Source organism: Acartia tonsa, chromosome 14 (genome assembly GCF_053477335.1).
Source record: "Acartia tonsa isolate MP-2025a chromosome 14, ASM5347733v1, whole genome shotgun sequence".
Taxonomy (NCBI): Eukaryota; Metazoa; Arthropoda; class Copepoda; order Calanoida; family Acartiidae; genus Acartia; species Acartia tonsa.
In genome coordinates, this window is record NC_137273.1 from 7,506,267 (window position 1) to 7,522,517 (window position 16,251).

A 16,251-nucleotide genomic window follows, 5' to 3' on the forward strand; every position below is an offset into this window, starting at 1 on the left:
GAAGGGGGTGTGGGACACAAGGGCTTAGCCCACGGCGGTAGACAGTCTGCGGGGGTAGCTGTGGTAAAAGGGGAGGCAGCGCCTCCCGGTTATATAATTGCGTGAGGGGCGCGTGATAGCTGCGTGTCCGTGCCCCTCCCCATTTTTAGGCAGGCCAGTTTGACCGCTGGACAGCGGGGTCACCGGCGGTCATGAGGTGAATGGTGATATAATGGGATTAGTGCAGAAGGCTTGTTATGATAAGTCACTGCGTAGCAATTCTGTAAACTGCCCGTCCGTCTGTTGCCGTATTACCACACAATGATGTTTATATCCAGGAGTAAAATCTTTAAAAGTAAATTGAAATAATTTTAGGATAAAATTTAGTAACTGAGGATTTGGAGGATTTTTAGTAGTCTTTCTTAACTAGAATATCCTCGTTTTGTTAATAAGTGAATATCAGTAAATAATTGTTATTGCACACCAAAAAAAGAGTATTCAATAGTGGTAGGCTAACAGATCTATAGTATAAATGTATATACAGACAACTACCTCCCTTCCATTTTCAAAGACCTTTTTCGTCTGCTTCTAAATCATTTTCTGCTACTTGGCTGTGTTAATATAGGCGACACCATTGGTTGATTTTCAATGGCCTAATAGAAAGGTTGCACAAGGTGGTTGCGATGGGTAGATACAGTTATTAAACCCTTTCTCCCTCTAGTCTCTAGCTTAAGAATTCGATAAATTCTGAAGCGATTAAAATTTTCCTTTTAAGAAAGCTTTACATTGAAAAAAAAATCCCGAAACCTGCACATAATTTTAACTGTCGTTGGGGGTCAATCAACACATCGTAGAATTAACGACCTCTACATCTTCCCCCCAAATATTATTTCAGATTTATTTCGCTTGTTGGTTATACCTTATTCCTGGCTTCACATAGGTCTTGGAATATCTTTAGCCTTCTGTAATTTCATATTTATGTCTTGGGATGGTTTTAGGCTATATTTCGGCCATTCCCTTTATATACAGAGCCACATGATGTTGGGGCGCAGCCGCTAATTAAAAACAAAGTATTTTTAGCCTGTTATTGATTTTAATTACTTTGTACTTAAAACCTGCTTTTACGTCTTTAAAAATTTCTCTTTTTGTGAGACGCCAAAAATATTTTAACTAAGTTCGGCAGAATTTTAATAGATGTTATAAAATACTATAAAAAAAAGCGATGTTATCCATAAGTAACGCAGCTAGGACTGCTTAGAAATTTTAATTATCATATTATAAAAGTAGCAGGATTTTTTATAAACGATTGATTCCTATATTTCAGAAAACCCTCACATAGGTCCCAGGATGGTTTCAGTCTATTATTTTGTTTTAGATTGAAAGGTTAGGATGATTTTTCCTTTTTTTTAGAGCCCGTTGATGCTATGAGCGCAGCCGCCTGGTTGGTAATTAATATAAAGAAATCATTCATTTAAGTTATAAATATACTAATCAGTCGATGAAAGGGGGAATAATTTATAGCTACAGTTAGAATTGCTACGCTTCTAGCTAGTTAAATTATTTGACAAATTTTTTTTTAGCTTCCAGAGCAGCATTGCAACTCTATAAGTCTTTTTTGCGGTTTCCCTCATGTCGCATATGGACCACAAATTTTATTTAAAAATCAAATTACCAAAAGATCTTTCTAACGGCTGAACTGATATAGTTCAGTTCAGCCTGCAGCTTCTCATGGGTCCAGGGAAGGTTTGTAAATAGTTTTTTTTTAAGGGGGGGGGGGCTAACACCACACTCCGAAAAGAATTTGCCCTAGAAATAAAATACCCCCCCCCCCCCACCAAAAAAAGAATCTTTTTTACTTTTTTCTTAAAACTAAAATTTAAAATGGGGTGGTGGTCGACTTTCTAAGCCCTATATAAAGTGCTCACAGAGGCCTCTAGGGGAGTAACCACTAGTAAATTTATATGTTCTTGTTTCATATAAATCAGAAATATAATCATATTTTGCGTTTTAAATTTCAAATCTGTAAATAAAATTTCATAAATGATAAATTTCTCAAGAACAAAATAATGTATTATTCAAAGTAAAATATTTGGTAACGCCGCTTCTTTATAATTAGGACAAGTTCAGGCACGTCCAAACTTTTTTGGGGGGGGGAGTTTACAAAATTTCGATATCGGCGACAATTCAAGTTTTTTTTTTGGGGGGGGGGAGCAAAATGGAGCGCGCAAAAATAGATTTTTTAAATCCCTAAATAATCATAATTAAAAAGAACAATTTACTAAAATTAAAGTAATCCTTAAGTTTATAATCACTCTCTCCCATGCGTTGGAATGAAAACTTTTGGGATCTTGATTTAATCTTGGTCTATTAGCTTATACCATAAAATCCCTGAATATTTTTTAAAAACTTTTTTAATGTTAATATGTCAAGCTTTTATATTTTAGCGTTTTTTTCGTGGATATTATCTCAATTTTATTATCTAAAAGGAGTACGGACCATAATCACGCAACCTCTCATCCATTTTCTCTTTTTCTCTCATCTACAACTTTTGGCGAGATCAAAAATAATATAAAAAAAAATATTCTTTTAGCGGAGAAAAGTTTGGTCTAGTCTCTAAAAAGATTTCGAGAAAGAAGGGTGTTCATTTTTTATTATGTTAAAAAGAAGAAAAATTAATAAATTTAATTCGTAAAAACCATATATTTAAACAAAACTCTAACATTTTAAAATATTTTTTGGTAATAGAACTAGATTTAGGAATAGGTCATACAAATAGTTTTATTGTCCATTTTTAAAAAGTTATTGGAATGGTCAGCAAAAAAAGGCTTTAAACTTATGAATGAAAGAAAAGAAAAAAAACTGGAAAAGGTTTTAAAAATGTGAAATAACTTTCATAGCCTTAAAGGATATTTTAAATGTCATTTTTTTTTGTCTAAGAGTCCACGTGGTTATACAACTGGTCTTGAGAAAAAAAGTTAACTTTTTTTCATAACTTTTACATATCAATCAAAAGTAAGAAAAAGTAGATTGTATGTTGAAACTTATTAATATATTATCTTTCAAACAAAGTTGAGGTGTAATAGGGCAGAGAGAGAGAGGGGACAACGGGCTGTTTATTACAATAATCCCCAAAGTTTTGAAATATCATTTTCTTATTCGGTGGTTTGAGTGAATTTTAAATGGTAGGCTCATTAAGTTGAGTGTTCAAACGTTTCAACAACTAATCAGTAATCTAAATCTACATAAGGGGTAATTTCATTGGGGATGTACATCAATTTATCGGCCATTGTATCATCCCTTTAACATCATAACAAGGATGACCATATCCAGAAGCACACAAATATAAAGTTGTCTACGGGCATATTTAAGGAAATGACAATGGATGATAAGTTGATGTACTTACACCCCCAATTATGATAAACAAAGTTACCGCTTCTGTAGATTATAATTATTGGTTGAAATGTTTGACACCTTTAGCTCCGTATAAACAATTAAATTATGATAAAAATATGGGTACCAGTATAATTTAGAGTCCATTGTCCTCTCCCTTCTCGAGTTGAGTTGTCTTATTTTTTAGAATCAGATATCCCATAAAAAATGTACCTCTATCTTCAATGCTAACTGAGAAAATCATTTGTTTACATTTGGAATTATGAAATATAGAGTAGCTGTGCTACTATAAAAATAATGGGCAAATCAAACTGTCTACTACAGTTAGGGAGTTGAATCCATTTTTATAGAAGCAGAAATATAATCTATGATTATGATTTCGACCCTCTAAAACTGTAATCTACCTTTCCACTTTCCCCTCTCTTGGTGAAGATATCTTCAACGCCGATACGATTTTTGAAATGTAAGATTCTACTTTCCCTTCTCTTGGTGAAGATATCTTCAACGCCGATACGATTTTTGAAATGTAAGATTCCACTTTCCCCTCTCTTGGTGAAGATATCTTCAACGCTGATACGATTTTTGAAATTTAAGATTCCACTTTTGCCTCTCTTGGTGAAGATATCTTCAACAAGAGAGACAAAAGTGGAATCTTATATTTCAAAAATCGTATCGGCGTTGAAGATATCTTCACCAAGAGAGGGGAAAGTGGAAGGGTAGATTACAGTTTTAGAGGGTCCAAACCATAATCATAGATTATATTTCTGCTTCTATAAAAATGGATTCAACTCCCTAACTGTACTACGCTTATTTTACTCAATTAGAAAGTTAATATTTTTAATTGGTTTTTGTAAAAACTTCTACCTGTCTATATATCATGTAAACCCAAAAGCATTAAGTTTTATTAGTTATATTTTAATTTTTAATGGTTTATTTCGACAATATGGTTTGAAAAAAGTGGTCGTATAATTAGTGGTCGAAACGTTTGGACACACAGCTTAATGAACCATCGAATCAAATACAATAAAAGTACTAAAAGTTGTTAAGCTAACAAATAAGAAAACGAAATTATAAAACTTAAGGGACTAGTGTAATAAACATGCCAATGTCTACTCTATCCCTTTTGATGGCTGTTATTATAAGAAGTATTTTTTTTAATTTAACCTTTTATATGGTGTTTTTAATTAAATCTGACACTTCATTTTAAGTGTGCTCTAAATACTTGTATACCCCAGAATAAAGATTAAAATAAATCTAAAAGAGTTAATATTGTAGCGAAGGTTCTTTACAAGTTGTACTTATTAGCAGTTACGTCGGTTTGTCAGTTAGACATGTACTTTGTCATACAGTTAGGAATTTTAAAGTTACAAAAAAGCAGTAGTTTATTTAAAAACTGACTTAAAATAATTTTATTTTCTCACATTTTTCTTGGTTGTTAAAAAACATTCGCTTTCTAATAATATTTTTGTGCTTTTTTGATTGATTTGATGTATTTTCTTAGCACATAATGTATGTTGTTTTAACAAGTTAAAATAACATTCTCGGGAAAATAACGTTTGCTCTTCGTTACTTTTGACTCAACAAATAGATTATTTTTCAGTAGCGTATGTTCGTTTGTCTGTACTTTTAAAGTTGCTTCAATGATTTTTACTGGAAAAAAAAACAATTATTATCGACAATATCTTGCAAAATCGAATACATTCGAAAACGGTTTTAACAGGTTTTCAGTTTTGGGTTTTAAAATCATGTATCATATCGTATTATAGACAATTTTCTACGAATAATAAAAAGTTTCTCAAAAGTAATATTTGTTTTGTTTGCTCGGGCCTTCGGCCTATTTGGACAAAAAAATGGAATTGATTTTCCTTTTATAATCCGTGGAAAGCACAGCAAATTTTATGTACAAGAAAAAAACAAAAACAAAATTTGACAATTTTGTATTTTTTTCGCAGTTAAAATCTGAATTTAATGAACTATTAATTAATAAATTAACAAACTATGAATCGCCATGAAAATAGCGTTGACGGACTGGCAGACAGACGCTTGGACCGACAACTTAAATAATAGAGTAGCATCGCCATTCTGATGATTAAATGAAATATCTAAACACTTTAAATTTAAATCTTGAAGCAATGATATTTAAATTTTCAGTATGGATTCGAAACAAATTAATATCAGCTGGATTAGAACCGGTTCTCAGTCATACTGAATAATCATGTATAGCATCGTATTATAGGCAATTTTCCACAAATATCAAAATAAAAATCATAAAATTAATAACAGTTTTATTTTTTTTTTAAATTTGATATCTGCGGAAAGCTGTCCATAAATTACTTTTATGTATTAAGTAATTTTTAATACAGTGAAACATTTTCAGACTTTATAAAAAATGGATTATGGCAGAGTGTTATATAATATGAATGTTAGTGAAAACGGCACATATGATTACGGCACAGGAAACGAGGCAAATGGCACATATGATTATTACGGCACAGGAAACGAGACAAATGGCACATATGACTACGGAGCGGTGAATGGCTCCTGCTATTTCAATGTGGCCTCTCAAATAACATCTTTCTTCATAGGAAATAAATTCATTCCGGTCATTTTTAGCGTTAATAAAGTAATGTAAAATTGTGCGAATAATAAGGGAAAATTGGACTGTTAATTACAATAGTGCCTAAAGTTTTCTCAATCGTTTGCTTGTGAACTTTTTTTTACTAAATTTGATTAGTTTTTCATTAACTATTAATGCTCAAATATTTCAAACAATAGTATTATTCTACAGATGTCGCAATTTTGTTTATCACAATTTGGGACGTATTTCAAATGATTGTCAATATTCGTATCCCTTAAAATCTCTGGGGAATAATAAATTATATAGTACACACAACTTATTGTAAAACAGTAGACGTCAAATTTCGAGAAAAAAGTAGAAAATCTTAATTAAGCAAATTTTGATCTCACGAAATTAATATTTATATATATTTTTTTTAAAGCGAAGCTTTTAAAAAAATAAATAGGAAAGGTGTGTCCGACAGTTAGCTCTTTTTGTTAATCTAAACATGTTATAATTGTCCTATCGATTTCAAACTTTGCATGATGTTTCCCATGGCAGTAAGGTACAATCTAGAAAGCGTAGCAACCCTATTATCGTTACCAGAAAGTCCGTACGTCCATTTAAAATAAAATGATTTTTTTTTACTTTTTGACAAAATTTTTTGACAAAATCCTATTCATCTGATTTTTGGAATACTGTTTCTTATTACCACAAGATGAAAAAAGCGAAGCATCTCTATAATCTATCTTGTTTGCTTTTATGGATGTTGTCATCCTTGTTTATGTCCTAGTACATGTTTAATAGATAATTTATTTTTTATATTCCAATATTGAGAAATAAATATCTTTATTACGAAAATATGATCACAAAACATCAAGGATGACAACATCCATGAAAGAAAGCGCAAAAAAAAACAATTTGCTTTTGTAGATGCAAAAATGTAGAAAAACTTCGCTTGAAAATTAAAACTTTAATTCAATTAGTTGCTTTACTATCTAGCCTTTAGGGAGGACGGATGGGTTCAAGAAAATAGCCTAAAACCATGACAAGAAAATTACATCCTCTTCGGGCCAGCATTCAACGAGATCTTAAGCTTCAGACCAAAAAAAAACCTTACTACTTTATGATATAGGATATCATTATCTAATAATAATATATAAGCAAAGACTTAAATTAGAAATGAATTTATTATCCAGAGGGCCTTATAATTCCTATTATATCGACATTTGGTATTTTGGGCAATCTAGCTTCAATTTATATTTTAAGGTAAAAAAAAATATTTTAGTAGGAAAGCTACTCTATAAGTATTCGTGTTCGTATGTCTGTAATGCTAGGTCTAAGTTTTATTACTATTCCCTGGAACATTAATATTAACATTTGTTGTGTATATGTGTTTTAACCGGGATATGATAATAATATTCCTTGGCTCCTGAAAGATTCTCCCTCTTGAAATCATTTTTTATTTTGATTGGGTTTAAAATAATGCCACAGTCGTAGCAGTCATGCGTCTTGTGTCATATTGGAAGGGCGACGCAAATTTCAGATCTCAGTTTTTGCTATTTGATTTACTATTTTTCTCTATAAGATAAAAGCGATGCTTGTTAGGTTATCTAATTCGCTATAATATAAAGATAAATATTTCTCAAATGGCCAAATCTGGGGTCTGAAATTTGCGTATCCTTTCCAACCTGACGCAAGACGCATAACCGCTACGACCCTGGCATTATTTTGTCCACTATCTTTATTTTATCCCCTTCACATAACGTGTAATAGTCATATATTCAGGGATGGAGGGGACATTGGTTTGTAAATTACACTGGTACTCAAAGTTTTATAGCCACGATATCTTATTTGGTGGCTAAAAAACTTTGGGTACTATAATTGAATCTTGATTGTTTGGTTCCAAACTAGTAGTTTCCCACCTTTGAAACCAACAATTATGATCTACGGAAGGTTTAATTTTGTCTACCATCATTGGGTTCTTATATCAATCAATGTATTCATTATTGTATCCCTTAAGATCCCTGCATATTTTTTCATTCCAAAAAAGTTTTACTCTTGTTATCACAGTTTATTGTTCTTTTTTTCTAGGCAACCAGAGATGAGATCAAGCTTTCACTACCTCCTAATCTCGCTGGCCATTCTTGGTAAGTTTATTTCCAGTATGGCTTCTAAACCGCTTATTATCCGCTGGCTTAGAACCGGTTTTCAGTCATAATGGTAAATCATAAATAGAATCGTATTTTAGACAGCTTTCTATAAATAATAAAATAAAAATAATGAAATTAATTCCAGGTTTGTTAACCCAGTTCGTTGGCCCTTCGGGGCTAACAAAGCTGTATTTAATCTTTTAATTTTACTATACGCGGAAAGCTGTCTGTATTACGATTCAATACATAACTATTCTCTCCCTTGTAATAAGAACTCAATTGTTCATTTTTTTTGTTAATTTGACTTTTTAAAAACCAATCAAGGATAACCACTAGGATATAAGTTGAAAGGAATTTTAATGTTAGAGGGAGATTTGTAATCTGCATCAAATTTTAATGATCTTTTATAAAATTAGTTTTTTTTGTATAATTCTTTGTCTAAAAGCGGAAATACAATTTAAGTTCATAAATTTTGACCAATAGGATAGGTGGATTGGAAACTACCTGCGCTCTAATTGGTTAAATGAAGTGCGACACTTAAGCTTCTCCAATCAGAGCGCAGATAATTTTCAATCCACCAATCACAGATGTCAAAATTAATGAACTTAAATTGTATTTCCGCTTTTAGATAAAGAATTATACAAAAAACGAATTTTATAAAAAAAAATCCTTAAAATTTGATCAGATTTCAAATTTCCCTCTAACATTAAAATTCTTTCCAACTTATATATCTTAATAACCATGTAGCGTAGAAATAACAAAGTACTGATGGACATACGGACATATGCTCTACAGTATGTGTAATAGTGGCTTTGCCTCTAGCCTCTAGAGAGTTGCATGTATGGAATAGCTTAGAACCAGCATAAATTTGAAAAGCAAACCTTAAATACACAATCTATTTACCCATTTCTGAAATCTTTTGTTTCAAACAAATTTAAATTTAACAACAGTCTTTTAGACTCAAAAAGACTTCAAGACACAGTAGAAATTGGCTTAAAACCATACTGTGTCACTTTTTTATTTATTTTTTATTCAAAACACATTCTTCATGTTTTTTATTTAAATTTTCTCTTTGAAATCTTTTTCATTTCTCTGAATATTATATTTTATAAGTAAAATCTTTCTTAGTTTAATTCCCCCATATAACGAATAGTTAACCAAACCCCACCCCAAATATATTATTTTCGATTAATTTAAAGATATATTTCAAGCACTTTTTGGAAGCTGTAGCCCTATGGAGATCTTTAAACCTAACCTAAAATAAGCACATATTTTACATACATATATTCTTTTAAATAAATCCAATTTCCCCATGAGCGTTACGGACTGACGGACGGACGGACACACAATATGAATTGCAGAGTAGCTTCGCTACTGCAAAGTTCGAGTGCGTTTCACTTTCAAATAAATCAAAATTGTCATTTTCTTTTGTATGTTAAAATTTGTTAGTAAATTACAAGAAAATCTAATGAAATATAATTTTCTCTTAAGAATTGAGATATATTGTAAATTAAGAAAAGAAATTTATTTTAAAAGGATTATTTAGACAATTTTAATCAATCACAATATCAAATTTTAAAAAATGAGACAAATAAATGATGTACTAGAATATGTGAATATTCTGACATACAGTGGAAATTTAGTCGTCAATTTAGGTTGCTAATATAGTCCTCATATATTTGTCAATACGTTCTTCCATGTTAAAGGAAGGGGGTGGGGTAAATTCCAAGTCGGGGGGTAAGGATAGGGTTATATAAGCCAGCTGAAAGCAACATTTTATCATAGAATTTCTCACAATTTCCACGTATTCTATATCCATTAAGATAAAACTGTTTTATAACTTAAAAAGGCCCAGAAAGTTAGAGGTCTATATGGTTTATTTAAGTACTTTTATGGCATTTGGAAGCTACCCTCGGTAGAATTTTGCACTTAAAAATTAATGAAAAGCTGTTTTTTTCTTCAGCCCTGTTTTCTTTTCTTACAAATTGAATATGTTTCAAAATTGTATTTGTTTCTTTTAAAATTTGATGTTACAAATCAAATTTCCGGTATATGTAATTTTATATTCATTTCACGATCTAAATGAAACGCTATTTTTAGTTTTAAATAACATTAAATAAATACAAAATATGATTGAAAATAATGGGGTTTGTAGTTCACTTCCATGCCTAACCACTGCTTAGGCACTTCTATTAAAATCGGATCAGACTATCATTACAGGCAGACTGACCGATAGGAAGACGATAACTTTGCTTTAGTACATTCTGACTCAACTTTGATTATAAATTTTTTTAATTGCTTTTCTATTTTGAAAAATAAGTGCTAATTGTCTGAGATATCATTCTATTAATGTATAATTAACAAATTAATTAACCAGTACTTATATTTCTCGTTTTCATTCGAATCCGGTGGATAGGAACCGGTTCTCATCCACACGAAAAAACTATATCTAGCACCGAATTATATCCAGCTTTCTACGAATATAAAAATGTACAATCATAAGATTAAAACCAGTTTTTTTAGCCGGTGCCTTTGTATATCCGCGGAAAGCCGTTTATAATACGATGCGAGAAATAACTATTCCTTATCTTTTTTAATTAAACAAGGATAACAACATCCATAAAAGCGAAGTTATGAAACGGTAGGATAAACTAACATTCACACTTGTACAGAACTGAATAAGCAGAATATAAATTTATAAGTTTCAGGACATACTTAAATTATTAGGACTTGATTATAGAGATGCATCGCTAATAATATTGTACCTTGAAATTATTATGCAAAGTTTGAAATCGATTCTAAATTAACGAAAAGAGCTATATGTAACGTATAAAAGCACGGCCCTTAAATATAGAAAAGTTTTGCTATAAAAAGGACGATAGTCAGCAATTTTTAAGTATACAATATTATATTAGTATATTTTCTCTATGTGCAAGGGTTCCTAAAGGCTTGAGGCGCTTCTTTAAAGTAATACAATGAAGGAAATTTGGTAAAATTTCTTATTGAAATAAGAAAATTTATACTACAGATAGTTAAATAAAAATTCAAAACTTGATATATTTTCAATTCTCACAGAATCATTATTATCAGAAAATTCTATTTAAATTTATTAAATATAATTTTCGTAATTCTAATTATATTTGATCAAAATTTAAATTTTAAAATTTAATTGATTTAAATGAATATTTGAAATCACCTTTACAGTTTTATAAAATATAAAATTATTTAGAACATTGTAACCCTACAGATATACTCCTCGGAGGGTTAGGATTACTAATAGATATTACAGCTGATTTTCTGTTTAGATTCCAGCTACCTGTTTATGACCGCCTGGGATTACTGCGCAGTCAAAGTTTTCAAATATGAACCTACGGTAAGTGTTAAACTTTGCACTGTTATTTAAGGTGCACTTCATTATCATGCACAATTAGAACTTTCAGTCAAAGGTTATGCAATTAGGGGTTGGTTGTCTGTTCGATGTTACTATTTCTTATAATCTGGGTGCTTGGACTGAAAGCCCTGCCCATACGAGATGATTGTCTATTGTTGAGGATGTAATATGTTTCAGTTTTAACCTAAACTGTGTTATAGCTAAAGATAATAAAAATGGTTCTTTTTTCCTATTATTACAAATAGCTAGTAATAATAGAAATAATAAAAAATACATTTTGAAAGTTTTAAAAGAATTTTATTTTTCGCTATTTTATTACATAACTATCAGCGGCGCTCCTAGCATCATAAGAGCTATGTATTTCAAGGAGTAAGGAAGTATAAAAGAAAAGTTAGATATAAAAATTAGATAGTCTAAAACAATCCAGGAACTTATAAGAAGCGTCCAGAAAAGGAAGAACTAAATCAGTTTAAGAGTTATAAAAATCTTAAGCTACAAACAAAAACCTTAAATGATATTCATAAAAATGCATAAGACAGTATATTCTGTCAAAATAATGATTATTTTTTTAGGTATATGTGTACATGTTCCTGCACTTTTAGGAACCTATAAGGAGCGTCCAGAAAAGGAAGAACTAAATCAGTTTAAGAGTTATCAAAATTTTTTAGGTATATGTGTACATGTTCCCGCACTTTTGGTATCCTATCAAAAATATTCTCATGTCCTGGTGTACCTATCTGATAATGGGTATAGCTACAGAAAGATATTTGGCGGTTTGTAGGTAAGAATTTATATTTTGCATTTTGGTTGCCACGCTGGCTTTGGATTGGTTCATATTTAGAGGCAAAGCTACTTTATAATTTACTAGCGGCTACGCCCCTAGAGGCCTCTAGGGGCACTTGAGGAGGAGAGAGTCGAATTTAGTAATTCAATTTCTTATTTTAGATTTTAAAAGAAAAAGTAAAAAAAATTTACGTTTGATGTTTGTTTTTCGTTGAACTCTCTTTCTAAAATTGAGAAATTTTTAAAAAAATTTATTTCTCTAGGGAGGGTGGTGGTACCCTCCCCCAAAATAGTTATAAACCTTCCAGGGACATATGAGAATCTACCCTGTTAAGGAGAACCCGATCGGTTCAGTGGTTAGCGAGATCCTTCGCTACAAACAGACAGACAGACAAACAAACAAACAAACAGACAGACATCGTTCTACTTTGTATTATAGATAATGCCTGTAGGTTCACCTCATGTCCACAAAAACGTAAGGAAGTTAATTTCTTTGATGCTATTTTAGATATATCTCCTGATATAAGAGAACATTGAATGTTATTGAATTAATGATTTAATCAGCTGATATTAGGTGTAATTGACCTAAACTTTTAAAGAAAATTTATCGGTCTATAGTACATGTACTTTATAACTTATGTGTTCCTTTCATCAATAAATTTTCTCAAAAAAGTTTTGAACAAATGTACTAAAGTAAAAAGTTACTAATTTCATAGAGGATTAACATTAAACAGTACATCAAACCCTGATAAACGGAAGATAGAAAGACTTAAAGTCTAGTTGTTTAGCAGTTTACATGGGCTTGTTTTTACTTTAGGTTAAGTTTGGTTAGGATATATTAAGTATAGGGTTGCCCCGCATGTTTAGGGCATAGTTGGTATGGACTTCGCAGGGTTAGGGCCCTCTACAGTTATTAGGCATAAAAAAACTATCCCCTCCTTATTTTAAATCTATTTTGAAAATGAGAGAGGGAGATAGTCTAATCTCGCTGGCACTTTGAAAGAAAGCATTAATTAACCAATTATTTAGTAGCTGCACTTATACATATTATCATTCAAAGCTAAAGATGAAAACTCAAACAATCCATTTTCAATTTAACTTTGCAACCGAATAAATAAGGAAAATAAACTAAATTCCTCCATTTATAGAAGATAGGGCGGTTTCCCTCAAAGTGACTAGTCGAGCACCGAAACCCCCCTCCATTGTTTTTAAAGTGGGATGGGTGTGTAATTTTTCGGTCCTTTGCTTATTACTTCAGGAGGCTTTTAGTTTAGGTTATTAGCTACTCGGTAGCCCCGCAGGGTTAGGGCACTAGGGCTAGGAAGACCCACAAGGGTCATACACAGGGAAAAAACTATCACCCCCCTCCCCCTTTCTTTTTTTTATTTAAAAAATAAGATGGGGGCGGGTTCATTGCTCGATATTGGCTTTGGGAGAAAGTACCAAAAATAGAACTACAAAGGAGAAGAAACGGCTTTTTATAAATATATATATATAGAAGAAGTAAAACATAACCAATGATAATAAACAAAACCACTCTTTCTGAACTAAAGGTTGAAAGTACAATCAAATAAGTCTTCAGTTTTGGAGATATTAAGCTTCATTTTTTTGGATAGATTAGAATTGTTTAAGATAAAATATTTTCTCTTCTTTTAGAATATTATTAGATTATATATTTTGTGTTTTGGGAAATAGTAATCTACTTGTACCAAATAATATATATGTATCATGATATTTAATAAGTTTCTTGATAATCAAAACCAGGATAACTATAAGCATAAATGTTATGATGATAAATCTAAAAATATAGATATATGTATAACCAGACTACTATCTGGATCCCCCTGTTGGTGACCTTCTAAATATGTCTGCTAGCAATTTGCAATAAGTACAAAATCTTCACAATCATACATATTTAACTTATTTATGGATGTTGTCACTCTTGTTTCTTTACAACCAAAATTAACCAAATTCTTTTTTTTCAGGCCTTGGGTATACCGCCGACTAGAAAGGTCGTATTCAATGGGGTTAAGATGTTTGTCTTATTGGATGCCGGCCCTCTTCGTTTCTGTCTGCATCAATGTGCCCAAGTTTCTGGAGGCTAGGGTCGTGCATACGGTAAGCTATAATGATAGGCATGTGACAGAAGTGCAGGGATCTTAAGGGATAAGACAATGGATGATAAAATCATATAAATCTCCAATTATTATAAGCAAAACTGCCTTTCTATAAGATTAGAAATATTGGTTGAAAGTTTCGACACCCTTTAGTTGGAAACCAACAAATCAAAATCTAATTAGAGTACCCAAAGTTTTTTAACCAACGGATAAGATAACAAATAAAAAACTTTTGGCACCAATGTTATTTACTGTTAAATTCACCAGCTTGGAGTAACATTGTATCAGGGTATGCAAGAATCCCTCACCAAATCCACGTAATATAAATCGTTTTTCATTTAATTGACGATAAAATAAAACTTCAATAATAGAAAATGATTTACATTTTATCTTCAGTTCATGATTTTTTTTGTTAAAATTAATTAAACGATTTGTATCAATACAAACCTTATAAAAATTGTTTTCTTTGTCTTTTATTCAATTTTTAAATTGTTTGTAAACCTAAACATCTGGCTACTACCATTATGAGCCTTCTTAAAAATTTAGATGTATGGATTAAACTGTTTTAAAGATCTTAAGTAAAACATGATTATTAAGCTACTTTATTTAAAAATTGCGCACTTATAAAAGTATATGAATATTAAACATTATTTTTTCTTTATAAAATAAAACTAGTATAAATAAAAAAGATTTAACAAAGAAATAACTTTTTCTGTTAAAAATTTATTGTTAAAAGTCATGATTTTTATTATATTTATTGTACAAAATGCATTTCTACTGAAGTAAGAGAAATAAAGTAATAACAGTTTCAACAAAACTATGAATTACAAAAAGATATAGATTGTACAAGTACTGTTGATTAAACAGAAAAACAATCCATAGTGACAGTTAGACATCTAATAATCAAAATTTTAACTATATTATATTTTTCAGTTGTATTTCTTCGAGAATTCTAACGAGACCCATGAGAGGGTGACCTACAATGCGACATCTCTCCGCCTGGATGATAACTACATATACTACTATCAACATTGGGCTAGGAAAGTTTTAGAAACTGGTTCCTAAATACATTTTTCTATAAATGCAAAGTAAGCCATGCTCCTATTGCATAAAACCATCCCTGTTCATTCAATTAAAGTCTCATTTTTTTACGGAGGGAGGCGACATTGGGCTTTTTATTACACTAGCCTCCAAAGTTTTATAATAACGTTTTCTTATTCTTTAGCTTAACAAATTTGGGGACTTTTGATTTGGTGGATATATAAGTTGGGTGTTTCATCGTTTCAGCCACCACAGATGGGGTAATTTTGTGTATCATCATAGGGGATGTACATCAATTTATCGGCCATTGACTTATCCCTTTACACCCCTGAATGTTTAAGGTACAAATGAATGATTCCAACGTATTATATAATATAATTCCCTTAAGATATGAAAACAATTACACACTTTTTACTATCTCGTCTCTTTGTTGTTTATAATTAGTTTTAATTAGACCCATGAAGATAAAAGTTGTCCATTGCACAATGGGGCAAGGAATGGACTAAAGTATAGTTTCCGCTCCAGCTGTAGAAACTAGGTTTTTGGTTTGTTTCAGACCAGGGAAATTAAGGGATAAGACAAAGGACGATAAATTGAAATACATTCCCAACGATGAAGAATAAAATTACCCCTTCTATTACTTTGGCTTCAACAAGATTGAAACCAACAAGTAAAAATCCAATACAACAACGAATACGATATCGTTGCTATAAAACTTTGGGTACTAGTGTAAATTATATTCCAATGTCCCCTTCCTCCATGACTACAGACATAATTGTAAAAATGACTTCCTTATTATAAAAACCTGTATTTGCTTTATGGATCAATAAAATTGGCTTT

The 16,251-nt window shown here is 31.1% G+C and overlaps 1 protein-coding gene across 1 annotated transcript; it reads left to right on the forward strand.

The window, feature by feature from the left end:
• Window positions 1–7,129: 7,129 nt before the first annotated feature.
• LOC145306401 (FMRFamide receptor-like) lies at window positions 7,130–15,435 on the forward strand. The gene is made up of 6 exons (XM_080148493.1): window positions 7,130–7,195; window positions 8,021–8,076; window positions 11,385–11,452; window positions 12,139–12,251; window positions 14,239–14,371; window positions 15,304–15,435. Exons 2-6 carry the CDS (start codon window positions 8,031–8,033, stop codon window positions 15,433–15,435), a joined length of 492 nt encoding a protein of 163 aa, XP_080004619.1. The 5' UTR covers window positions 7,130–7,195; window positions 8,021–8,030.
• The last annotated feature ends 816 nt before the right edge of the window (window positions 15,436–16,251 follow it).

Bases quoted from the DNA above. Each gene is read 5' to 3' on its own strand.
- LOC145306401 (XM_080148493.1), top strand. From the start codon at position 8,031: ATGAGATCAAGCTTTCACTACCTCCTAATCTCGCTGGCCATTCTTG. The intron at 12,252-14,238 runs GTAAGAATTTAT...CTTTTTTTTCAG, and splicing joins AGATATTTGGCGGTTTGTAG to GCCTTGGGTATACCGCCGAC. The intron at 14,372-15,303 runs GTAAGCTATAAT...TATATTTTTCAG, and splicing joins AGGCTAGGGTCGTGCATACG to TTGTATTTCTTCGAGAATTC.